The following is a 27595-nucleotide window of genomic DNA, read 5'->3' on the forward strand; positions in this document are numbered from 1 at the left end:
TTGTAATATCGAGGGGAGTTTCTTATTGAGATGACCACTCATGGATACTATTGTGAAATTGCACCAACCATAGGCGTTGTAGATGAAGAAGTAACACCCATGGAAGTGGAATCGATTGTTGATGCTAGACAGAAATGACCCTATTGGTCCCAAGAGGAGCTTGACGAGTCACAAGCCGCAATTAGACGTAATGAACCTTTCATTTCACTGGAGACTTTTGAACCTAACTGACACATTTCCCTATTAGTTTTTCATATTGCGTTGTATAAGCACTATGGTCATTTACTTGATTGTGTTTGGATGTGGACTTTATACTTTCTTTATACATAGTTTTGATACTTTGAATTTGATGCCACTAATGAATGTTTGCAAATATAATTGAATAAAAATGCAGTATTCAAAGCTAACATCCTGGTTTCTATACACAAGTACCAAACTCGTGCTATGAAATCTGGGGCATTACAATGTGACAATCCACCGTATCAACCATGTCATATATTACTTTGTTCTTATAATATTTATTAATGGAGAAAGGAATACGACATCATTCAATTACCTTTATTTTAATGACTCTAGTGATCCATCCAATCGTGTATAAAGATAGGTGGTTCTCTGTCGATAGTTACAACTTTTCTACCATAGTCTTCGACACAATATTATCATTGCTCCCGTCATTTATGATTAGATCATAGATCTTTTGATTTACAGTGCACTTCGTTCGAAGGATGTTGTGTTATTGCGGATCTATCTCCTCAATCGGCATATACAATAACTTCCTTACGATCAGGGTGGTAGCTTGCAATTCATCACTGGTGTCACACCATGAATATGATGATTGTAAGCTCCATCACCAATCTCATGTTGCTTATCATTATGAACACGGGTTTGTCCTAGAGCTCTTGTAAAACGGTCGATCGCTGCCAACAGCCCTTGCATGGCTCACAGATTCTCTCGTTGGAAAGCTTCAAATTCTATTGCCACTGCCGTTATAGAATTATTCCCCGAAGCATCATCCATGTGGTTGTTGCTCGAATCATTATTAGATGCTATTGAATCAAGAAAAAACTTCTCTATGTTATCACTTAACGCAGAAAAGAATGTGAAACAATAAGAAAGATAACGTCTTCCTCAAGTGATTAAAGCCTTGAATCTACAAGGGAAGTTCTTGAATCCATACGAAAATAAGAGAGAAAATTCAGGTATATTATTGAATAATGTCCCATTACACCACCAATAAATAAATAAATAAATAACCCAAACCCTAATTCATTTAGAAGTAACCCAAAATAGAAACTCTTCAAAAGCCTAATTTTCTATTTTTTAAAAAGTTACCTAAAATAGAAATTCTTCTAAACACTAATTTGCCACAAATAAAAACATCCAAATAAACCTTACCGAAGCATTTCTAGTATTATTACAAGCAATTTCTAAAAAGACAAAAATTCTAAAACTCTAAAAATAAGAAATATATATATATATATATATATATATATATATATATATATATATATATATATATATATATATATATAAAGAAAACTCTAAAAATAAATAATTTTCCTAAAATTATTGAATGGAAGGATGTGTTTTCTTACCAAACAAACGGACGTGACCTGCCGTGTAGGTCGGATGACCCCGAAACCATCGTTACATAAAAGATCGATAGGTTGTGCTTTTCGTGACGATGCTTAGATTGAAAGTTACAGTTGAGGCTTGGATCTGACGGACTACTTCCACTTTTGTTTGGGCTTCTTTTGGTCTGACCATGCAAAGAATTAGGTGTGCACATCGAACCGGTAGAACCATGGAATCGGACCAGAACCGACCAAACAGTCCGATTTGGTCCGGTTATAGGGTGCATCGATTCTAATTCCAAAAATTAAAGATCCGTTTAGTTCGGTTCGGTTCTGGTTTGGGGGTATGTAGAACCGAACCGAACCGTGGAACCGAACTTGGAACTGTGAGTTTACAATATATTTTAGTTGTATATTTGACTCGTGATTTATGGTTTACAATGCATCCTTTGATTGTTTTTATAAATGTATTTTTTCACGCCATATACAATATCTAAACCATTCATCAAATGGATCACAACATGAATGAAAATGGGTAAATTATAAAATAGAACATGCAATTGGGCTATATTATAAAAAGCCCAGAACCGTGGAACCGATCCGGTTTTCACGGTCCGGTTCCGGTTCGGTTCTAGGGTGCTAACAGTCCAATTCCGGTTCTAAAAATCCTAGAACCGTAAGGAACAGTTCGGTTCCGGTTTCACCCTGGAACCGGACCGGACCGGACCGAACCATGTGCACCCCTACAATGCATTCGTGGGTCAATGGATTGTTGTCCATTTCATTGATCCATGCCACCCTCTTAAGGCAAATAATGCCCTGAAAATGGCATCAACGGGGCAATCCTATCTGGGAGATATTTATGTGATTGTCCATCCATGGTGTTACCCTAAAAACCATCAATGGGGCAATCGTATCTGGGAGATTTTTATGTGATTGTCCATGCATGGTGTCGCCCTAAAAACCATCAATGGGGTAATCGGATCTGGGAGATTTTTATGTGATTGTCCACCCATGGTGTCGCCCTAAAAACCAACGGTCCAAACATTATTCGTCTACCCTAAATGGGCCCTGCCCTAAAAGTAAGTCTCCAAAATTGAAAGCCCTAGATACCAATGTTAGGCCTTTCTTTTTAGTTTCATGGACCGATTTCAGAGTTTAGACCACCCATTTCAGATAGGACCTGTGCTAAATCTCTATTAGGGCCTTAATGTTTGAATGGTTTGATCATGGCCGCCAATTTGAAAGCATGAAAGAGATTTTCAGAGCATGATGCAACCACTGTGCAACCAAACACCCCAATGGTCTAATCAGGATGGCTCAAATGGCCTAAAAAAATAAAAATTCCCAAATGGGAAGAGAAAAAAGGGGAAAAGAAATCCACAATGATTCACGCGCCTTGAAAAAGAGCATTCATACCATAAGATCTAATAATATCCAACAATGACAGAGAGAGAGCCTTGAAAAATATCATTCATACCATAAGATCTAATAATATCCAACAATGAGAGAGAGAGAGAGAGAGAGAGAGAGAGAGAGAGAGAGAGAGAGAGAGAGGATTTGAACTTGGTATAGACCTCCCTTTTTAGTTCATCATTTTCCACTCGTATTTTATAAAATAATGCAACAAGACGCTAACATAAATTACACTCCCAACATCCTATCTAATCTTTTCTCTACCAACCCTGCATGTCAAAAATGGCAATCAAAGGTGGACCCCACTTTATGGGGAGTCCAGGTCAATGGCCAGACCTCTATTATAGTTAATGTGGACCATTCATTTCGCTACCCATTGATTGAATAACTAGATCATCCAATCAAGAGGGATAGGGAACCAAATGCCAGCCCACATGGTAGACAAACATGAAGAGATAAAGATCATAAAATTTTGCCAAATGCATTTTTTTTAAAGGTGAAGAAATGGTAATTTTCCACCAAACAGGATAAGAATGAGTTTGACTAATCATGGGAGTCTTGAATCTAGATATAATACAAGCATTGGTGATGAATAGGGTATACAAAATAAAACCTAATAATTACAAAATGGGAGAATATATGAAGTTGTTGGGTTTTCACATTCACAGGGTTGTCCTCAAGAACTGTACAACAAAATATAGAACCGCCAAGAAGAGTGCAATCTGGTATGCGTCCCTTTGTAAGCCATCATCCCTTTGAAAAAACTGAGTTCATGAAAAACACTACAAAATGTCAGGTTGAGATGCACCAGAAAGCACAACATAGAATAAGGTGCCTTTATTTATTTTATTTTTAAAATTTTTTACTGCAGTCTGTATGTATCACTGAACATGTCTTGAAAATATTGCCAAAACCAATTTCTGGAAAATTGGTATGGCATCACATTAAAAGAGGGAATCCTTATGCCAATTTCCACTAATAAATACAGGACTAACTGGTAGTCATTAAGAAATACTGTTGATGAGTGGAAGAAGAAGAGAATCCTAGACAAGACATTACCATTAGAGACATTCTGTTATAAAAATGAATTCCCCACTACTGATACCTGATAATGTTGGACCAAGATTGTGGGCGTGGTTTAAAACGCCATCCAACACGACTTGTTTCAGCCGAGTCGTATCGGTTTTGGCTGGAACTGGTCCAGGTGGCACCCCCACTACAAGAAATACATTTGACTCACTCCGACTCATCACACCAAATTTGGGCGAGTCCTGAGGAGTCGGGCCGAGTCATCACATGGGTAACTTTAATGGAGAATGAAAATGATTTCTGAGGTTTGCTAATTCTACATACATCACACGGGTGCATTTGGCATTGTGGGTCGACAATATTGAGCTCTTTAACTGTATTTTAGTTCCTTCACTCTTTGACCTTAGTTGACAAAACAAGCGTAAGCTGCAGAGCAGGTGATGAGATATTTCAACAGATGAGACAAGGAAGAGAGAAACTCTGTGAGATGTCAGAAATTTCTGGTATCTCATTCCTAGTAATAGTTTGTATGGTGAGAAGAAGATTACATGATCCTTTTTAAATCAAAATTGGATGAATATGACTATGGCGGGCCTCTTGCTAGTACATGCTATGATTTTTCTCTCTTTGTGCGAAGACCAAATGCATTGAGGTCAGATGTGCCAATGACACATACAGAATCTGAACTTTCCAGCATGGTGGCAGACTCTTTAACTCCTGGCAAGAAAATCAGACTATTTCACTGATTTGTTTTTTCATATTCTAAAGACACGTGTCCAACAGAGGAGAGGAGGAATTTCTTATTTTTATTTTCCTAATTTATTTGGAATATTTTATTATTTTTGTGTCTTCACCAGCCTACTCATCCACTTTCAGACAAGCCATGCCAATTCATGAATCAGAAAAGTTGCACTTCAAAGATGATACATAAATGCTTGATTGTGAATGTGGAGTTCTGTATATCTTGCACCAAGACATAATTTATTTATTAGGTCTGCACCTCCAAGAGATAACAACCCAAAAATACCCCAAAAAAAATGAAAGGAAAAAAGAAGAAGAAGAAGAAATAAAAATAGAGAAAGCACTCAAAAAGATGACTCCAATCCTAGTTTGCATCTCTACTCAAGGGACACCCAAAAGAATCCACATCCATTACCCAATGGATGCAACCCATCAGCAATTTAAAGACCATTGCCCTGGTTTGGTAGACGCCTAAAATGTATTAGAGATATTGATCTCTAATATATAATGAGTTCATATCATTTTAGTTAACATTATTTATGTATTAGAAAGCAAGATCTCTAATACATAATCATGGTCAAGAAAAAATGGGATGAACTCATTTTTAGGCATCTACCAAACAGGGCCCACAATTATATGCCAAGCATCAAGTTCTTAAGTTTCTTATTGAAAAGGGTGGTACTACTTGATTTGATTCAAATGAACTTTATTAATTCGTTTATTTCAAGTTTTATCATTTTATGAATGACTACTATAGAGGCTTGGAATTCTCAAGTTTTTTGCTGAAAGTGGTATTTCTTGTTAGAGATGTAAAACTGCAAATTTTAAAAGACACCGGTCCCTGATTATATTCTGACAAATGTCACTTGTATTGTGTATGCATTAGGTCTTTCGATCACTAACAAGTAAAACACATTGTCTAACACACAATCTTGCTCAATTTCTCAACAACTTAATGGTATTGGAGCATCACGATTCTTAGTTTTTAATCAAGAGAGCTTCTCATTTTCCTCAGGTACATCATTAATTTTTATTTTACTATTCGTCTTAGATCAAATATTCTTTTCACTCTACTTCATATTCATCTCAATCTATCGTTCTTCATTCTTCAAATTTTCCAATTCCATACTTATTCTAATTTCTAGAGAAAAAAAAAAAGTAAATTATTCATCTTCACCCTTTCATACATTTCTTCTCCTGTCTTTCTTAGTCTTTTCACATATTCTTCCATCTTTCATACTGTTCCATGAGTTTGATTGAAAAGGAGAGAGAGAGAGAGAGAGAGAGAGAGAGAGAGAGAGAGAGAGGAGACAAAAGGCTTAGGTGGTGATGCCCCTAGCCTCTCCTCTTATAATCATTAGGACTTCAATAATATATGTGAAGTTACAAAATAGCCACCCATGCTTAAGTTGGTCCACAACCAAAGCCGATATGCTAAAACTATTTGTTAACACATCACCTTAAGGACTCAACAAAAAGAATAATGTAATGAAACAATTGAAACCATAATATCCATGTGAAGTGGGCCACATGTGTGCCCATCGCCATCCATCATGGATTGTCAACACATACAATCTTTCTCCCCAACATTCTCCTTGGTCTCTTCCATCCTTTCCCTGCATTCCAAATCATTTGGAATTCTTCACCTCATAGTTACCATCAAGCTTGACGGAACCAATTCTCCCTTAAAGGTGCTGTTACGTTACTATCAAGCTTGATGGAACCAATTCTCTTATGGTGCAGTTGTGTTACTTAGTATCAAGCTTGATAGAACCAATTCTCTCTTATGGTGCAGTTGTGTTACGTACCATCAAGCTTGATAGAACCAATTCTCTCTTATGGTGCAGTTAAGTTACTGCTGTATCAAAAGTTGACAACTTTTTGGAAACATTGAGGGATCTTCACCATCTCCTTCAACCAGGATTCCCAAAGATGATGCGATCTTTAGCTAGGGCAACTAATTCTTATTCCATGGAAAGCAATCTGCACACCTTGACTGGGCAAAAGAGAAGACTCATGGTGTCTTCATGATCCAGTGGAATGCATGTTCATCTTTGTTTTGTCCTTGCCTGGGGTTGAATTTTGGAGTGACAAGATGGTTGCCCATGCTTATCCATTGTATTTTTCATGTTTTTCCAGATTGGGACTATTCGCTCCTTTTTTAATGAAACAATTCATTATCTTTATAATAAATAAATAAATAATAATAATAATAAGAAGAAGAAGGGGGATCTTCTCAGCAGGCTTATTAGACTCTCAAACTGGATGTTATGAGTAAAATTTTGGAGCTTTCAAAACCCCAGATTGGGAGATCACACTACAGCAATCATGCCAAGACACCATGTTCCACGCTAACAAGAAGTGAGTGAACTTTTGGGATTTCAAATCAGTGTAGGGACAGACCCAAATTTAGTTGTCAAAATGAAAAGGACCAAAAAGAGAGATCATTTTAGAGATTACCCGTTAATTTCTAACATTTAGATGGAAATATGTCTAAAAGTGTAAGAACTTACCTTGGTGGGATCACCTGATGGGTCTGGATAGATCTCTGAATTCTCCTTTTGGGTTGAAAAACGAGCTGTTGTGTCTTTAACAGTGTCAGCAATATCTTTTCCAGCTTCAATGGCAGCAAAAAGCCTACGAGATGTCCAGAAATATGCCTGACCAATGGCTGATGATGCAGACAAATCCCACAGCTCCTCATGCTCAATAACTTGGCCACTTATTTGGTTCAATGTAAACCTTGAATTCACAATGACTATCAAGTCTCCTCCTATACTAGAAATTGCAAGCAATTTAGGCTTCCCTTTGACAGTCCACTTGATGTTCAACACACTAGTTGACAACATCACCATCTCTTGCACTGTCTGAGACAAGAACACAACTTATGAAATAGCATGAGAAATTTGACAATTCTTTGAGAGTTTTTGAACAAACATCATAAACAAAAGTTGAATTTTAGTTGGAAACAATTTTACCAAAATAAACTAAATTGCATAGTAACATTTCAAATAACATGGAAATGAGTGGAAATTGTTCTCTGTTAAGTGAATAAATAAAACTAAAATGGCATTGGTTTTCCATGGAGTTATGTTATGAAGTCAAATCCAATCACCTCTCAAGTGTACCCACCAATATAGCACCCTGATGGCCCGATACAAACCATCGGAAACCCTATCAAGTGTATCCATCTTATGATTTAACACGAACACGTATTCTTCTATATGAACCCACATGTCGATGCTTTATCATGCTTTGCGAGTTCAAATACTATAAGGTCCATGGTCAGAAAATGATACAAACTCCCAATCAATAAGATAATGACATTAGTGTTTGGACTTAAGAGCATAATCTATTGTTGGATATGCGTCCCTAGAAAGCCAATCATGTCTATTATGTTTGGCTATTGATAATCTATAACTCCTTTTTGGTGAATGAAAATTTATTTAAGTTCTATTGATTGTGTGTGAAACTGTCTTATATTAGAAAGTGACAGAGATTCATTAATGAAGTATCTTTAGTGGGCCCATGGGAAAAAAGTGAAGTGGACACACCGCCGATGCGGCTAAATGGAGAGTTATGGATACCCAGTTCTTGAATACCCTAAAATCCATAACCACTCCAGCGGGTATGAGCAACCCGGGATCAATTTTGTGGTTATCTTATGTGTTGTGCAACCAACGAGAAGTTAAAATGGATTAATCTCCACCATTAGGCATTTTGTTGCCAATGTTCCTTCACCACATGGGATTGTGAATATTCACTTGTATACAAGTATTGATATTGGACAAATGGACACTCGCATTAGAGGATCACATCAAGTCTCCTAACCGAGAGGCTCATCACACTCAGATTGGATTGGCTTGAACACGCACTAGCTTAGACTAATCCTCACACCTGAGCTTGTAAAAGGACTTCATGGTCATAATGCAATGGCTTTGACATACCTTTTTAGGACACTTTTGTGCCCATATACAGATGTGATCAGCTACATGCATTAGGACTCCATTGAAGCCTAATGTACACCAACATGGGATCCACTAGTACTCCCAGAACATTGTTTATGGATAGATCTTGACAATTGGAATGTCCATTGAGCTTCAAATAGCTTACTAGCATCTTGATACGTTTTCAAAAAGGTTTCTCAGACATTTTTGACCTTTAGATCTTTCGGTTTCACCATTAAAGTGTTTTCATCTACCCTAATGGAAGTCCACCTCTTGGATCTGCATATGACTTTTGGATTCATGGACACCACTGACGGTGGAAGGATTTGGGTCAATCGAGTTCATGGGAAATGTAGGAAAACAGACTTTTGATGATATAGGGTGTGCAAAGTCTATAGAGGTTTGTACCAAAACTGGTGCACCCTCAAACCCTAGACTGTCCTTATACAAAGATCCTATCCCCAAAGGGGAGTCAGAAGTTACTTGCTTTGGAAGTCCAAAGAAGAGGGAGAAAAAGAGAAGAAATTGAAGAAAAGAAGAGACAAGAAGGAAGAACCTTCCTCTTCTTCTTTTCAACAACAATCCTTGGTCCTTTCTTTTGTATTTTCCACTTGGTGGATGTCGCTCTTGCTTCCCTCTCCAATTATAGCCCTACAGTGTGATTTGCAAAAGATTCTCTGGCCTTCCCTTCATTGAGATAGGCCAGGGTGAGGACTTATCCATCGGAGGATCATCATCAGATCTATGCTGTTCAAAGGAAGCAATCAAAGGTATGATCTAAACCGTCCCTCTTAGATTTGGAAATTCCGATTTCACGTACATAGGGATTGGATCTAAAGAATTAAAAAATTGTAAAATTTTTATTTTGTTCCCATCTTTCAAAACTCCCTACATATATGTCATTTGTAGAATACCAAGACTAAGCATAAAAGAACTCATTGTAATAGACAATAGTCGCCTCTTTTAACAAAGGACAATGCCTATGCTGATGTGGGATGCATCATAATCATTTTTGGAGACTGACAAAGTCCAGTTGTGCTGACATTGATGCATTTTTCATAATTTTCCTTATTGGGATAGAACTTTTTCCATTTCAAGGGTACCTTGAAAAACCCCTTTCTTCATATCCTTGATAATGGGGGAGACAATGATGCCAAAGTTCTGAACAAGCCGAGTGCAAAAGGAAGCTAGGCAATTGAAACTAGAAACTTACCCTATAACCCTAGGGTTTGTCCAACTGAACAACAGACTACACTTTTGCTTAGATCTACCTTAACCATCTCAATAGAAAAAAAAAAAAACCTAAGAAAACCATGTTATCCATCATGGAATTCCACTTTTTACGGTTAACACAACTTGGTATCCCTTTGGCAGAGGTGAGAGTTATCACAAACAGTAAGACTCTGAAAATCAGAACTGACTAAAGGTTCAGAACCAAAGATCTACCCGGAAAAGGGTGAAATACCTTGTTCAGAACCTGAGTGGAGGTCCTCTACTTTTTGAGCTTGACAAGCCAAATGGCAAAACTTGCCACTTGTACAAGCTCAACTTAGTCTTGAATGTCATTCTGCAAGGTTTACGGCCATTACAAAAAAAAAAAAACAAAAAAACAATGGCCTATAACAGCCCCATGACAGTCCATTACAGGGCCGATACAGGTATTTGTGTGTGTGATTGTGATGTTTTTTTGTTTTTTGTTTTTTAAAGGCCATAACTGCTGTTACAGCCTGTATTGTAACAATAACGGCAGTGGCCATTATGGCCACCGTTACCATTATTGAATGCCTTGCTTCTAACACCTACTTCACTGAAAGCAAGTTCTTTGAATGAGCATGCCATCGACCCTTGGCATGGAAACCTATACTTGATAGTAATCTTTTTTATAGCTCAATTGTCCAAGCACATTATCACAAATCATCCTATTCTGGTGGCAATTGAGTCAGAGTTGCATTTGGGATCAAACTTTCTTGGATAACACCCTCATTCAATAAGTCAGATTCTCTCGGATGAAGTTGTGTGCTTTTCAGAGAAATCCAGCGTTGTGCCAAGTTCAGTAGACTTGCACCCTGATTTGAATCAATGCAATGCTGAGATCTCATATCAGCAGAAGTTTGTCAAGCATTCCCTTGGTATAATTTCTTCAAACCAAAGGCTCTAATTCTTCTAGCACAAATGCATGTCCTCTGCTTTTTGTTGACTTCCTCTTTCACAAACTTTGGCTTAGACAGTAGGATAAAAGTAAAGTGGCATACAAAGCATGATCAATTTTTGGGTCGAGCTTGGGCTAAGGTGCTCGGCCAGTAGCTCTCTCTCTCTCTCTCTCTCTCTCTCTCTCTCTCTCTCTCTCTCTCTCTCTCTCTCTCTCTCTCTCTCTCTCTCTCTCATGGGAACTTCATGAGGTTATGCATCTAGTGAACTGTTAAGATTTTGTGCCTGCATCATGTGTCAAAAAGTGCTCATGAGTTCCTATGAGAACACACACACACGCACGTGCCTGCAACATGTGTCGAAAAGTGCTCACGAGTTCCTATGAGAACACACGCACGCACGCACGCACGCATGCACGCGCGCACACACACACACAATTCCATAACGGTACCATTTATTCTGTAACAGCCTTTTCAGCCCAATAACATGTAGCGGTTACAACTGTTACCATTATGTAACAGCCGTTTTGGCATACCATGTGCATAAATCAAAGTATAAATCCATTCTGATAGGTTGACATTATGACTTTATCTGCACTAGGAGTATAGTTCGGATTGGCAAAAAAAACAATCCAGATCGTCCAGATTGCAGGATGCGTAATGGAAAATGTAGGAGGTTGGCAATTTAGGTCACATTTTTAGAGATGGGTAGAGCTAAAGTAGTAGAGTAAGCTGGGATGAGGTTTTGAGGATGATGTAGAGTTAAGGTATTTTAGTAAAGCTTGGACAAGGTTATGATGACAATATATATTTTTTTTGAACGATGATATATTTATTGAAAAAACTGCAGCCAAATAATATAAAGAGCAAAACAAAAATTACAACTTTGCCCAATTATCTGGAAACTGCTCCATAACATTCACAGCATACACCCATTCTTGATGTGAGATTTCACCTTTTGGAAAACATCAAAAACATTCCTTTGACGATTTCTAAAACAACGGTCATTCCTTTCTTACCAGATGAACCAAATAGCCACTAGAAGACTTATTCGCTAAATGTATTTTCCAATCTTTCCTTTTCCTCCACCATGCCATGCCAAGAAGAAACTATCAATGGAACTCGGCATCACCCAATCTACCCCGAAAGATTTAAAGAAATAATTACACAAAGTCTTTGCAAATAAGAAATGCATAAAGAGATTGTTCAATGATTTTGCATCTTGATAACACATGACGCAAACATTCGGGAGGATTACTTTCCTTTTTTGAAGGTTGTCAATTGTTAGAACCTTCTTGCTTCCCGCTAACTATGATGACGACGATGATGATAAGATAATTTCCTTTCTAAGCATATATACAAAACTAGGCTCATTAATAATGGACAATCATTCTCCAAATCTACCTCTCAAGCTAGCACATACTTATTAAGGCTAGTTGTATAATGGAGGAATATACAGTTACCATTTTGATAGATTAGTATACATTGTTCTAGAGCATACCAGTTATTTAAGCAAGCATAAAATGGATAAAATCTTGATCTCTCACTAGTTAAGCACATTTTTGGAACTCTTGTTTGTGCTTTAAGTGTCTATCTCACAAGAAAAAAACTGCATTTGCTAGCACTACATCAGTATATGGTTTCAATATGGTAATTGTGCCCAAGAACATGAAGTCACAACAACAGGTGTGAAAAGTTGTAATAAAGGATTCATAAACTCATCATAATTAGAATAGTCACATCCTTGATTCCAGTCTCAAATCAAGCTCGAATTTTCAAATATAGACCCAATACATTGAAATAACCAGCCTTTCTGTGTGCACTAGTAATACATGCAAAACAGAACAATGAGTTCTCACCACTGAAGGTTTATCCAACGCATCAGTTACCCAGAGAGGTCTCTTGTATTTCTCACGACCAGTGAAATTTCTAAGAGGATCCTGCAGTTTAAATACCAAATATTGAACTAAATTATGTAGGTGAGGGAATGCTGAAGAAATTCTAGTCATGAAAATTAGAAATCAGGACAAGCTAGTGTCAAGCAACATCAAATGTTGATCTTCATGCCTACAAAATCATTTCCTCTCCTGCACTACCCAAAGCATTAGGATTCTACACAATCATTTCCTTCCTTGTGTTACTACTAACCAGTTAGGACATGACTATTTAATAATCACATTCTCAGCGAGGGATTGAGGTAAGGTCCAAACTTTAACATTGAATTATTACATATATGAGATTGCAAGTGAAAATTAAGACACTTAACTGCTTTGCATTAAGAGAAACTCCCCATTGCATGCAGGATTCTTCATCTTTAATCAAAGCAACCAATTAGCAGAATTAGCATATGCAAGTAATTAACAAGTGGTTAATTTCCTGATCTAAAATGGTTATTGATGCGGACACAAGTGCATTCAAGGTGTACCAACGAAGAAAGCGCCAACCACAAATGCCGTCCTTGTGGATAGGCGACTATTGAGGAGCTAAATACCTTTCACATGTGATTGGACATATAGAAGACCCCACTTAGGGAAGACACATGTGAAGGAAGATTGGAGAAAGAAGACCGAGCGCCCAAACTTTCCCATACTTATGTTATTTGCGCGTTTTTGACTTAGTTAGGGGTCTTTTAGTAATTTTATATCTTTATTTGCTTATCCTAGGGATATTTTAGTAATTTTATGTCTTTATTTGCTTATTTAAGTGGGGTAAAGCCCTAAACTCGAATTTCAACTATTGATTAATGAAAAGCAAACCCTTTGGTTGCCTCCTTCCTCTCTTCTCTCTAACGGTGCTTCTTCTCTCCCCTTGATCTTCTTCTTCTAATTTCTTCTTGTGCCCCTCCAACTTCTTCAAGGTAATAATTTTCTTCCTTCTGTTTTCCAGTTTTGGCTAATCCTTCTTCGATCAAAATCTTGAGAACCGATCTAAACCCCAAATCCCCAAATTCTCAAATCCCTAATCCGAGAAACTTCTTGGTTTTTCGGACTAGTGATCTTCATTGATCAATTGGGTATGACCATGCAAGATCGGGAGGTCTCATCCCTCGCCAGATCCAACCCAAGTAGTAATTGAATTCCATAATCTATGGTTGTAGTGATGGCCCGCTCCATTACATGTTTCCTTTATGATTTTCTCAGTTATGATGATTATTGTTAGAATTTTAGATCATTTATGCCTTTTATTTCCGCTGTTTAATTGTGTCCATGAGCATGCATTATAATTAGGGCTGTCCTGCGTCAGTTATATGTTCAGATTCTGAAATACAATAAAACTAGTTGAAATTCACTGGTGGAAATAAGACAGTGAAGTTGTGCAGCTTAAAATGGTCAAACTTCACATCGGAGCAACACAGATTCAATGAACAAGTAGTTTTAAACTACACCAAGACAATGCACTTCATCTTATTCAATCGTAACCAAGACAATGCATTACAAAATAGTGAGTGTCTACAGTTAATTCCTCTCCCAACATACCTTCAAGTTCTTGCAACCACAGAAAGTTTATGTAGTATGTATACCTCAGATAGTTTTCTCTCGATGTATAATGGATAACTGGCTTTATTATTTATAATATAAATACCTATTCAAACCTCAAAAAAGAAATCACGAGCAACAAGTCGGAAGCAGAAGAGACACGATGATGCAATTTTTCTCACTGCATCCTTGATTTAAAAGAAAAGCAACCTATGGCTGAAAGCTAATATTCCGAAATACAGATATAGACAGACACAAACACGATACAGGAATGGAGATATGACTCTCCATTTAGTACAGTTCATGATACAGGTATGCATACGGATATAATTATAACAAGCTATTCAAAATTTATTTTACAAATTCAATGGATCATCTTAAAACATATGACCTGTTTATTTGTTTTTAGTTTTTTGTTAAACAAGTTTTTTTTTAAAAAAAAAATCTTTTTAGGTTAAAGCATATAAATATAATGCAATAATTAAATTTTGTAATAGTTACTTTTATAACATTGTTTGTGTTTGCATGCACATCTGTGTGCATGAATATGCGTATGTATGTGTGCATGTGTAACATCCCGAATTTTCACAGCCAGAGTTGATACTCGTGCCCGAGAAAACCAGGTGTTAATAATGTATAACACTCCACGGTAGCTAAGAAATTCTTACAAAAGAATAAAGTAAAACCAGAGTATGTACTCACGTAGATTAAATTTTATTAAATAATTCTTAAATAATTTAGTGTAATTGGCTACATGAGAAAACCAGGTGTATAAGATACAGTGAAGGCACGTTTCTAAGAAATTCTTACAAAAGAATGTATATTTAAATTATTACGGATAGAGAGTTATTTGTCGTGTCATTCATGGGAAAGTACTTACCTCAAATTACGTGATGGATGGTCTTATCTTGAAATCAACTGTCAGATGGTTGAATCTATTGAATGGAGATAATTCTCAATGGTTAGGTTTGTATCAGGGTGAGGATGTCAGGCTAGGATAGTTGGATTGGTATTGTACACGTGTACATACTAAGTAAATTTCTTGGTAATGCTCGAGAACTTTCAATACTCGGGTATTGAAAAGTTCGGGGCGTTACAACATGTGTGAGCACAAGCTGTGCTCGTGTGTTTGCGCATGTGTGAATGTTTATGTTGGGTGGTTGGGTGGGTGTGCATGCATAGGTGTCATGCGCAGGTGTGCATACTGCATATGCACACACACATGTGCGGGTGTGCCTGTGCCTGTGCCTATGTGGGTTCATCGGCATGTCATGTGTGTGGGTGGGTGAGAATGGGTCCATGTGGGCATGTATGCGGATGGGTGTGAGTGGGGCTGGGTGTGAGAGCAAGCCGTGCTCATGTGTACATATGAGAGTTGATAATTGCCTAATTGAGAGTTGATAATTGCCTAATTATGCATGATTATCTTTATTTTTAAGAGAATTATCATAAAATTTCCATGAAAATCCTCTTATTTTACATAAAAAGATGTATTTTCTTTTTACCATTGTGTAGTACGTGTTTTTATGATAAAGATGGGATATTAGAATGCATCCATGCAAGTCCTAGGAGTTCTTCATGCATATTAATGATGAATTAGCCCTTATTAGATGAATTTTCATTGTCTAGGAGATTATTAGAAGCCCAAGATGATCCAAGCCATTCATGAAGTTTAAAAGCCCAAAAGAAATTCAGATCAAGCATGTTTGGAATCCCGAAAAAAAATCAAGCCATGAAGATCAAAGGCTTGGCTATTTTCTATGGTGGAGATGGAGTGAAGATGTTTCAAGGATGACCCACATGAAAAATTCCTCGAAGAGACCACATATTGCAAGTCCACACTTTTAGGTCAACTGAAGTGTTCGTTTGGTCAACCATTGCACTCTGTGATGTTTTCGGTCGACCAAAGGTCTAGTTGGGTCGACCAAACGGAATGTGTAAGTGCGGGATTAGTGTGGGTCCTGTTTCCTAATATGTGCGGGAGTATCTATATACACCATTGTAATTACGATTACGGTATCACCATGAAGAGGAGAAAAAAAAAGGGGGCGGAACGTCTCCCTCTTCCTTCTCTATTGTTCTCTTCTTTCTTCATCTTCTTCTAGATTAGTTTTTTTTTTTTTTTTTTTTTTTGGGAGGGTTTGGAATTAGTCTTTCTTAGTACAATGTTTGGCTAATCTCTTAGCTAAGGCTAAGGGTGAAGCTTTTGATGGATTCATAGTGTTTGGTTTACTTTTGATACAATAATGGTGATTTGAATGCTGAATTTTTAATTGATTGAATTGATTTATTATTTTGTTGAAAGTCATTAATCTGTAAAATCCCTTGATCTATTGTTAACTCCGGGTACATTGCATACTTGGAATTCCCTGCAATCAATTACTTAGTTCTTCATGGTTAGATCAATCAATTAAGAACTATATTTTTTGAATTATGAATTTGATTTAATTGTTTCATCTTCCGATTGGAACAAATCCCTATTTGATTCCAATTGAGTTATAATTTGGATCAATGAATCAAACATTGTGGATTGATTAAAATGGGATCCTTGAAGACTTAGAGTTTTCATATTATTGTTTATTGTTACAAACACTTTGATCCGCGGGAGTAAAAAAGAAAAAAAAGAAAAAAAAAATCAGATTTCATCTCTCTTGTTGTTCCTCTTCTCCTCTCTTGTTAGTGTTCTTAATCCCCCAGTCCATGTGGATTGACCTCGGTATCATCAAGTACTTAAGTACTTCGCTACCTGCACTTGGGTGTACATTTTCAAAGTTGTAGCAAGCGTGCGCACATATGCTTGTGTGTGTGTGGGTGTGTCATGTGTGTGGGTGGGTGTGGGTCTGTGTTGGTGCAGGTGTATGGGTGCAAGTTGCATACATGCATTACTATATGCATGTATGTGTATGTGCACATATGTATAGACATTGTGAGTATTAGAAGTTATATTTTTAGAAACAAACCCATTATAATAATATTCAGTTGAAACACTCACAAGAAATATCCTGGGATTATGCATTACAATTATCATATTGTATCATGTCCAACCCAATATGTTGAGCATATACAAGTATCCAGGCAGCATACGCTGAAAGATTAGCATTTAATACATTTAGAACTAAGTAAGATTGTAACTTCGAGTTACTATGCTGGTGGTGATGGTGTCAGAGACAATTTTAAGAAACAGATATATTGGGACATCCGTATGGGCACTTGAACAACATCGTTTCACAATCAAGCTTTCTTAGAAAATAGTCCAAGCATGCACTGATATGCCAAGGAGAGTAGTTAACTAAAATTTGTGAAATTTCTTCATTTGTACAAAAAAATGAACTATTCCACCAGGAAATTACACTACAGCTACAATGTAGAGGGCACATCACAATGAAAGGTTTCCTAACGTGGAATAATTTATGAGATTGACCCACATGTAAGAATGCCATAAATCGATTGAAATTGAAATTGAAAATTCCTTCACATAAATTTCTAGTGAATCAAAAATCCAGAGTTGGGGAGGAAAAAAAAAGGGGGGGGGGAGAGAAAAAGTGACAAAGTGACAAAGGCAAAAATTGTTAAATAGAAAATAGGGACAGCTGGAAATAACGCAACTTAAAAATTGTTAATGGATCATAGAAGAGGCAAAGAGAAAACTTGATATAGCCATGAGATATGGGCTCATAGCTTCCATCATAACATTCCCAGATAATGTTAACATTTAAAGTCGAGATGGTCCACATATTTCATCATCGTCTATCGTCATGTAATTCTTATCCCAGTTAATTGGGGTTTGCTATGGTCCGCATATTTAATGGTCAGAATTTAATTGGAGTTTCCCCAACAAAACATTCCCAAATACCTTGTATTTGACAGAGGTGGCAAAGGTTCCCAAGGCACGATTGCCCTGTCGCAGCTCCAGAATATCACGCACTAGCTGCCTTGCGGTAGATTCTACAGATGGACTGCTGATGCATTCAAAATCATCACAAAGTTCACCAAAATCCAAACCATCTACAAGCTTGTCAGCCTCAGATCTTTCGATTGTAGGATCGGAGGACATATCACTCCCTTTAGAGTCATTCAGAACTGCCAATATCACATACAAAAAACTTCAGTTACTCAATATCATGAAGCCCATATATAGTAAATTCTTTTATGCGCATCTCCAACAAGCATCGTTGCACTGAACCATGCGAAAAATAAAGTTTGTGAAACATCTGAAACCCTTCGAGTTATATGATTACAAGGAAATATGCCCGTGGAATTTTTAAAAACCATATCTTGGAATATGCCTGAGAAATTCTTCATGTTTGTTGGGTGAAAGAGGAAATTAGGTTCTTTCTCATGAGTTGGGGTCACAATTCGAGGAGTTTAAGTGGCCACAGCTTCCAACATTGTGCTTGGGAGCAGTCATCAATGATAACAAGGCCCCAAAAATGGTTTATATTTGAACATTACCACCATGTAGATGGTGGAAGCTTAATGTCAATGGGCTCTACGGATAATCACAGTGAGTCTGGGATTTGTTGGTGTGGTAAGGGACAATTCCGGCCCAATAAGAATAAAGTTCTCCAGCCAGGCTGGAAATGCTTAGTCAAATAGAGTGGAGTCTATGGAAATCCAATTTGTTGTGCATGTCTTTTTTAGCCTTTTGTTGGTGGAAGGAAGCTTGCCTAATCCTGTTGTGTGGGCATCCAACAAATGCTTGGTCCCTTGGAACTTATCCTTACTTTTAAATGAGTTTGAGAATGCAAGAATCTGCAGACAAAGTTACACCATGTACCGTCGGAAGCCAATTCCATTGCCGATACATTAGTTAAAGAAAGGGTTTTGAGAAAGTCACTTCATATTAGTAAATTCCTATCCTTTTTCTTGATGGACATTTTGTAATCCCTTTTACTGTTTAATATATTTACTTCTGTTTTTATGAATAAAATTTTTACTTATTTCATTGATGATTAAAAGTAATTTAAAAAAACTACAAATGAAAAGATTGACCTAATACTGGTAGATGTCATGGTGTCCCATCTATAACAAAAAAAATAATAATAATAAATTAATTAATTTAAAAAATGTATGTTGATTATTTGGATTAACAGAAACGCAGTTTGATAAATAAATGGCAGTCATACGCATATAGAAGTACTCCAATACCACATATCACCTGAAATTCCCACACCAATTGGCAAGTATCAATGAGCATCAGCTTGTTCACCAAAAATATGAAAGTATAGGGTCCTTAATTCTTATGGAGATACGGACAGGGGTAATTGATTACTACATGCATGATGCATATGGAAGGATCACTAGACCCAAGTAGTATGTACGGTCTAGGCTTTAACACTATCACGACACAAAAGGGAGTTTCCCTTGAGAAACGATTTGGAGAGGGGAAAATCAAAGATGTGACAATGGAGCTCGAGAAAGATAAGGCTCTAGGTCTGGATGGCTTCATGATCAGTTTTTTCTGGTGCTATTGGGAGGAGATTAAAATAGGCCTCATGAAAGTTCTAAATGAATCCCGAAGAAGTCTGAGGCAGCAACACTAAACAATTTTAGGGCAATACGCCTTGTTGTGAATTTTATACAAAATCATCACAAAGACACTTCCACAACAATTTGAGGTTACACGGGCAATTATCTCCTTGTTCCAAGGTGCATCTGTCAAAGTTGTCAAATTCTTGATGGAGTTCTTGTGGTGCATCCATTCATGAAAGGAGGTGAAGGAGCTGATTTTGGTTTTTAAGATTGATACAGAGACAGTTTATGACCATGTAAACTGAAACCTTGTCTTGTTTGTTTCAATGTAGGGGTTTCAAAGAAAATTGGTGTAATTGGACCCAAAAAAAAAAAAAGCGTGGTCATAACATCTTTTTCAGTGATTCTAAATGGTTTGCTTGTTGGTTATTTCCGCGATTGCAAGGGTTTGTGTCAAGGTAATAACAATCCCTGCTCCTCCTATAACTCTTTCCATTCCACTGGTTCCTGAAGCTAACAATCCCTGCTCCTATATTAGTTATCCCGCTCACATCGGTTCCACAGTACATGATAAGCCCGAGTGAAAACTTTCTCTTCACTTGTATAGGTAGGCTATTAGATTGAGTCAAACACCAACCACCATGACCATTATTATTCTTGATAGTAGCTGAAGGTCTTAAGTAAAATGTTCCTAAGGGAGATGCGAGCAGATTTCCTAGAAGGTTTTCAGGTTGGCATTTCAGATGTGACAGTAGCCCATCTTCAATCGGTGTTCAAAATATCGATATCGCGTTACGTATCGCATCCTTGGCATACAAATACATATCGGTTATCGCACAAGATATATTGTTTGTATTGGGTAATTTATTGCACTTTTTGGGAAACATGGGGAAACATTGGGTAAATGGTTGAATTTTTCTATGAAACTTCAAGCATTGTTAAAAAAGACCTCAATACACACTTTTAAATCATAACATCTCAAAAAATAAGTGCACAAAACAGGTTTTCTTTGTATAGGGTCCTAAGCTATGTGTTGTCTAACTAAACTAATGCAACTATATTCAAATTGAATGCATAACATTTAAAGTATATGTGATGATCATTTCATCGAACGATTCTAAATACTTAAAATTAGTCTCATTTGATAGCATGTTGAAGGGAAATTAAAAAATAATAATAACATTTTAATATTTTTTATTTTAAATTTTAATTAAAATTAATTTTTTTGAAAATTAACAAGGACCTAACAAATTGGTAGATCAGCCCATGTTTGGAGTGTAACATTGCAAGCAATTTGGGAGAAATTGGAGAGATTTTGAAATTTTCTCAAATCTTCATAAATCAGACCACCTACACTTAAATTTTGAAATTAGAGTGTATATGATGATTATTTCATCAAATACTCTTAAATACCTCGAAATTAGTCTCAATTGATAGCTGGTTGAAGGAAATTTTTGAAAAAAAAACATGGAGAACGTGAAGAACCAAAAGATATTGAAATCAAAGCTCAAACTCCATGATTTTTCATACAAAAAATGAATAACCAATAGATTTACAACCATTTCACTGATTTAACATAAATTCAACAAAAAAAAAAAGGATCAAAAATTGAAAATGCTCACCGGATCGAACATGTGGGATATATCGACGCTAATTTTGCGTTTCGAATTGCACAGGTGGGATACAAGATATATCGTGGGATATATCGGTCGATATCTTCGATATTTAAAACATTGTCCTCAATTTGCCAAGACACTTTCTTTTTGGGTTGTATAATGCATCATTGGATCAAACATTAAGTCTTAAATGCCTTCTCAGGTGTTTCAAGGCAGCCCATAGACTAGGGTCAATTTTGGCAAAAGTTTGATGGTTGGAATTACAGTATAGGAGATGAGTTGTTTAATGAAAGTGTCGCCTGCAAGATAGAGAAATTCCGGATCACCTATATTGGGCCTCCTTTTGGGGCCTAGTCCTCTTCTACAAAAATTTTGAAATGAGGCTCGTGACAAGGAAAAGAGATGATATCTTTGAGAGATTGTATAATCATCATCAAAGCAACCTTACCATATATCCCAATGTATAATGTGTCCTTATTCAAAATCCCTGTGGCTGTGGTGGAAAACTTGAGAAGATCCAAAAGAGACTTTATGGAAAGTGTTAGAAGCAAAAAAGATCAAATTGGCAGCAAGCCCATAAATATCAAAAGGAAGGCATCAGATTGGAGCAAATAAGGGAGAGAAACTGGGGCCTCCTAAGAAAGTGGTGGTGGAGGATTGAGAAGGAGAAAATACTCTCTAGAGTAGATTCACGAGCAATGAGTATGGGTATACTAATAGGGAGTGGGACCCAGGTATTGTGAAATGCAGTAAGGGTTTTGTCATCTAGAAAGGCATTAGTAAGATGGGTCATGGTAACTAGGTCTGAGCCAAAAGTCTTAAAGAGAGAACAAGATTCAAGATAGGAAAAGTCAACTGTGTGTGTGTTTTGGGAAGATGAATGGATAGGTTGAAATCCATTGGCTTTAAAAATCCAAGATGACCTTAAATGAGGATGCACTTGTGAAGGGTTATTGTGAAATTAATGGGGCCAGATGTTTTGGAACTTCAAGAAGCCTGAAAGAGGACAAGGTTGAAGCTTCTTGTGAGATTTTGGCTCCAATGTGTTTCCTCTGAATGGTGGAGGATACCTGAGTGTGGAAAAGAAATGCCTCGTGCATGTTCTTTGCAACATCGTTTTTAGGCCCCATCTAAGGAATATTAACCATTGCCTTTCACCAAGTTTGGAATTTTGTTAGCCCCTCGGAGTTGTTGAACTCACATTGACGATGGTGAGGGATAATTCTTAACCTTGATCATTTAAAGCGAAGAGAGATCAACCTTCCTAGCAGATGTGTTACGTTCGAGGAGGATACCATGCATCATCTTTTTACTCACTACAACATGCTAGTTCAACGCGGCACTCCTTTCCGAACCCGTTTGAGATCATCTGGACGTCCAAGCAATTATCAAGAATTTGGCAGTTGGGGAAATGAGCCATTCAAAGAAAGATGAAAGGTGCACTGGTGGTTGTTTCCTTGTGCTTTTACATTGGGAGTTTGGGAAAACAAGAATAACTGAATTTTAAATGAAGCAAATATGCCTGATGGAGGAGAGTCCATATTCATTTCTCATCAGGTTGGGCACCACATGTATGAGGAAAATGGGTGTATCGGAAACAAAGGACGATCCATGGTCTATAGTCAACGTGGTCCACCTAATGAGTTGCTAGGCTAATTCCAAACTTGGGTTAAGTAAATCATGGGATCCACCTAATAAGTAGCCAAGATCTTGCACACATGTACCATGTCGGCACATATGCCACAAATTGCCTCTATAATCTCTCTTGGCATGAATCAATGATACCATTTTTCATATACATAGTGACTATTTGGTAACAACAACAATTCAGTCCTCGACTGGTTAGTTCAAGACAAGGTTCTTGATCATGATTGTCTACTTCTATGAAAAAAAGAAAACAGAGAGACAAATTGTACAAGGTCTTTACATTGTAGGGCTCCTATTGTTCTTAACGGCACTTGAGATCCCCATTATGGTATACATCGAACTATTCTCTTTGCATGTACCACATGTATCAGCGTGGATCTTCAAGTGCCACGTTCAACATTCAATGCCCTTCATGTGTCAATTTGCCACATGTCCCAAGGTGAGCATGCAATGCATATGCTGCATGTGCCCCGATGCGTCATCAATCACCACTCATGTGCCACACACACCACCATACATCTTCAACCAACCCACATGTGCCACATATGCTATAGTACATTTTCAAGTGCCACATGTGTGATGTGTTTAAATAATCCTTACTCCAATTGCTTGACAAACAACAGAGAATAATTAATCTCTAGCAAACAATACTCATGACTAAACTATTACAGCGGCTACTAAATGGGTCCTTAGCAAAGCAAAAGTCTTTTGAGAAAAACTTTGATACTCTAGCAGAGTGTGATGGATGATATGCGGGTGCACTTGGAAATTGCATAATCGGTCATAAAAGTAAGTCAAATTAAACTGTCCAAATTATGGTTCACAGTTTAGATGCATCATGAACCAAGAATTAGACATTTGATTATATAAGTATCAGATTGGTGGACATTATTGGATGGTTAAAAATGAAAATTATACAATGGCCCTATTTCCACAAACAATCGCAACGAATCAAAGGTTAGGATTTTTCAAACAAATTTATCTTCATACTTTAACTCAGCGACAGCTGATTCCACAATCTAGTCGGTTTGATTTAGTATAGCCATGAACACAATTTCTAAGTGACAACATATCAAGCATCCTTCCCTCTTCAGTAACATCTAACACCTCAAGTCTTTTATAGAAGAAATTATCAGACACAGACAGTATCTGATACAGCCATTGCTTTCCTGCCAACGTGTCACATTTATTCATATACCAATTGTGCACAAGGTGGGCCTCACCATGATGACTCAGCATACAAGTGGGAAGCGAAATTTTCTGTGAGCCCCACCTACAAAAGCCTCTCTAAGCAGAAGCTCTGTGGGGCCCACTGTGATGTCCATGTAAAATCCACTCCGTTCATCAGTTTCACCAGCTTATTTTAGAACAGGTGCCCAAAAATGAGGCAGACCCAAAACTCAAGTCAGCCACGCAACAGGAAACAGTGGGGATTGAATGCCCACCATTGGAACCTTTGTAAGAGGCCATGGAAGTTTTGGATCAGGCTGATATTTGTGTTTTCCGTTCATCCGGGTGGGAACAACCCTATGAAGTTTTGGATGGAATACAAACATTACAGCAGACACCAGGAATGTTTCAACGGTTGAGTTTAGACTATTTTGAGCTAGCGAAACTGATGGACGGAATGGATGTCACACAGACATCGCGGTGGGCCCACAGCCATGTAGGCAGCATTACAAGAAGGTAGCGTCCACACGTGTTGCCCAACGGATGCTGATCATGGCGTGCCCCACCTTTTGCAGAGATGGACACCTATAAATGTGACACGTTGGCAGGGGGGGGGGGGGGCGCGGCGGAGGAGAGAGAGAGAGAGAGAGAGAGTACCACGCATTAGAAAGGGAGAAGAAAAGGCAGGTTTGCATTTGCAGAAGGAGGTGAGATGGGGTTTTTTAAGGGGCCTTCCAAAGATTCCGGTCCTAAGGCAAACGCCAGCAGCTGATGATGATGATGACGTGGACGCCAGAGCACTCATCTCTGCCACTCACTCAATGCCTGACTGAGGCAGGTCACGAAACGGACGGCCTGACACACACTAGAAACTTCATGCTTCTGCATGTTATGCTCTCTCTCTCTCTTTTAAATGGCTGTCGTGATTTGCTTTCTGGATAAGGCGCGTCTGGTTTTTGGTCCTCGACCTATGGCATCCTCGGCTCCACTGTCTCTGTATTTTTTTATTCCTTCCCTTCTTTTGTCCCATATTTCAGTGATCCAGACCGTTGATCTTGACAAGCCTACTGTGGATGGAAGTTGATTAATAAAATATCCACGGCTACGGGGTGGCACCAGTACTATCCTGTGCCCTAGCCCTCGCCCCGTTGGAAGGATGGATTTTACAGTGAATAATTTCCTTACAGTAAAAAAGAAATTAGCAAATTACTTCATCAATATTGTGTTGTAATGTTGGCGTTCATTGCATTAGGTTCAAAATAAACTAACATGGATGTTTGATTGGACAGTAGAGATTTTTGGGTAATTATGTTAATAATTACGTATTACAATTTTCTTTTCTCTATACACCTGTATTGATGTCTTTGACCCACCATTCACTTCAAAAACCTAACAGTGCCATTTTTTTTACTACAAGGAATTACTATCGAATAAAGGGTAATTTGGGTAAATTAAGGGATGGTATAGAAAAATCTTTTAGGCTTATTTATTTTTGCAAAGTCTTAAAAATGCTTTTTGGATGTTTGGATTGAGGTAAACTGATATGGTAAGGCAATGAAAACCTTTTTTTTTTTTCCTTCAATTTTATCACTTAAAACGTCACGTTAAAGAAAAGTAACTTCTTTTTGCATTGTTATATTGAAGTGAAACAATAAGTTCAGGGAAGGGAAAGGAAAGAAAAACAATTTTACTTTCACGTTTTCTCGATCATCTAATCAGGCAAGTCTAGTTTTATTGGGCATGTTATCATATAAATTGTTTGGATTATTAAATGTGGCTCGAATTCAACAAGAATCTTAAAAATATAAGTGGACAATGAAGGAGAACTGTTCACAAGTATCTGCATACCTCCATTCATTGTATAATGGTGGACTATGCGATGATTTGACCAAGTCATTCACATTAACGCAAGCCCAGCCCAACCTTAATACTAGGCCTAGATGTCAAGCTCAACCCTCAAGTCATATTTAGCTGTCAAGCTCTCTGTCCTACACAAGAACCTACTTACATATATTCCCGTCGAAGGCTCCCTCAAGAGACTTTAGTTGGTTTTCTATAGGCTAGCCAACAACCTTGGTCCTAATAAAAAAACTTACATTTACTCCCATTGGAGGCTTTCGCAGAGACTAACAGTACACACCCATATATGGTGGCTTACACAAAGACTTTAATTTGAGCCCTACACAAGGGCCAATGTCTTACACAAGAACCTAGTCGAGTTCATTAATTCAAACTCTTACACTTGATCCTACACAAGGAATGAGTATATACGAAATCTAACACATAACGACTTACTTGTCGGATTAAGCCTCTTTTGTAGTGCCATCTTGGGGTTCTCAATTGATGCTCTCCCGTGCTTTAATCAACTTCCATTTGCTCATTAATCATGATTCCGATACTTTACCAAGGTTTTAGCTCCAAAATCAAATACCTTGCATGTGATGCTCCGATGTGGTAACCAATGTGATGGGAGGATGGGTAGAATCACTTACAACTAATGGGAAGTTGTAAAGCCTAGGAGATTCTACTTGATAGACACTCTAGAGGTTGATGACACTTCGGTTTGTCAAGAGAAATGGTGTATAAAATCTAGAGAGGGCTTGAGATCATGATCTTCTTGTAAAGGAGTTTGAAATACTCATTAAAGTGAAGAAATCACTAAGAAGAGAGCATGGATCTCATTGGGATAGAGCATAGGAAGTTTCGTAAAGCTTAGAATTTACTAGGGTCTCTAAAATGACAAAATCCATCATCTCCACAAAGATCCAGTTGTTAGAGTTATAAGAAAAATGTACCAATGGATCTATAACGACTAGTTTTCAGTGGCATCGAATGGAGGTTCGGTCAAATCGAATTAAATAGGAAAGCTGCTGGACAGATTTGAGCTATTTCGGTTGCACCAAAGTGGTCTTCGGTTGCACCAAATACGATCTTCGGTGGGACAGAAGGTGACACTCAATTGTAACCAAATTACCTAGAATTCTACCTTAGCTTGTTGTCCTATTTTAGCCGTTTTCGGTTGGACCAAAGGTGGGTTCGGTGGGACCGAATGTTGTTGAAATTGTGCAGTTTTTCCAGCAACACATGACCTCTAAAGATAATATAAGGATGATCAATTTAGGCTCATATGGCTTAAGGGATAATCAATAAAGGTTTTACCTGTTGGGTTTAAGATCATCTAGAGGTTTAGGTTGTTTTGGGTCAACGGTTATGGTCACAAAGGCACCATGTTTTACCTGTTCTTTGCTTCATGATGTTTCACCTTCACTTGTGCCTTCGGTCTTCAACTTGCAAGGGTTCAACCGACTACATGACACAAGGACTCACATGATTAACAAATAGGATACATAAATCAGTGTA

At 37.6% G+C, this 27595-nt stretch overlaps 1 protein-coding gene across 2 annotated transcripts; it reads right to left on the reverse strand.

The window, feature by feature from the left end:
- Positions 1-3452: 3452 nt before the first annotated feature.
- LOC131239751 (uncharacterized) lies at positions 3453-25165 on the reverse strand. Of its 2 annotated transcripts, XM_058237605.1 has the most exons (5): positions 24893-25164; positions 18184-18410; positions 12714-12794; positions 7274-7627; positions 3453-3754 (listed from the first exon to the last, which is right to left on the reverse strand). In XM_058237605.1, exons 1-5 carry the CDS (start codon positions 25038-25040, stop codon positions 3653-3655), a joined length of 912 nt encoding a protein of 303 aa, XP_058093588.1. In that variant the 5' UTR covers positions 25041-25164; the 3' UTR covers positions 3453-3652. The 2 variants fall into 2 exon arrangements, with proteins under 2 accessions (XP_058093588.1, XP_058093589.1); XM_058237606.1 differs by lacking the exon at positions 12714-12794 and having other exon boundaries at positions 24893-25165.
- Between the last annotated feature and the right edge of the window lie 2430 nt (positions 25166-27595).

Source organism: Magnolia sinica, chromosome 3, assembly GCF_029962835.1.
Source record: "Magnolia sinica isolate HGM2019 chromosome 3, MsV1, whole genome shotgun sequence".
Taxonomy (NCBI): Eukaryota; Viridiplantae; Streptophyta; class Magnoliopsida; order Magnoliales; family Magnoliaceae; genus Magnolia; species Magnolia sinica.

Bases quoted from the DNA above. Each gene is read 5' to 3' on its own strand.
- LOC131239751 (XM_058237605.1), bottom strand. From the start codon at position 25,040: ATGAGTGCTCTGGCGTCCACGTCATCATCATCATCAGCTGCTGGCGTT. The intron at 12,795-18,183 runs GTATTTGGGAAT...TTTAAACTGCAG, and splicing joins CCACCTCTGTCAAATACAAG to GATCCTCTTAGAAATTTCAC. The intron at 3,755-7,273 runs GTAAGTTCTTAC...TCATGAACTCAG, and splicing joins CATCAGGTGATCCCACCAAG to TTTTTTCAAAGGGATGATGG.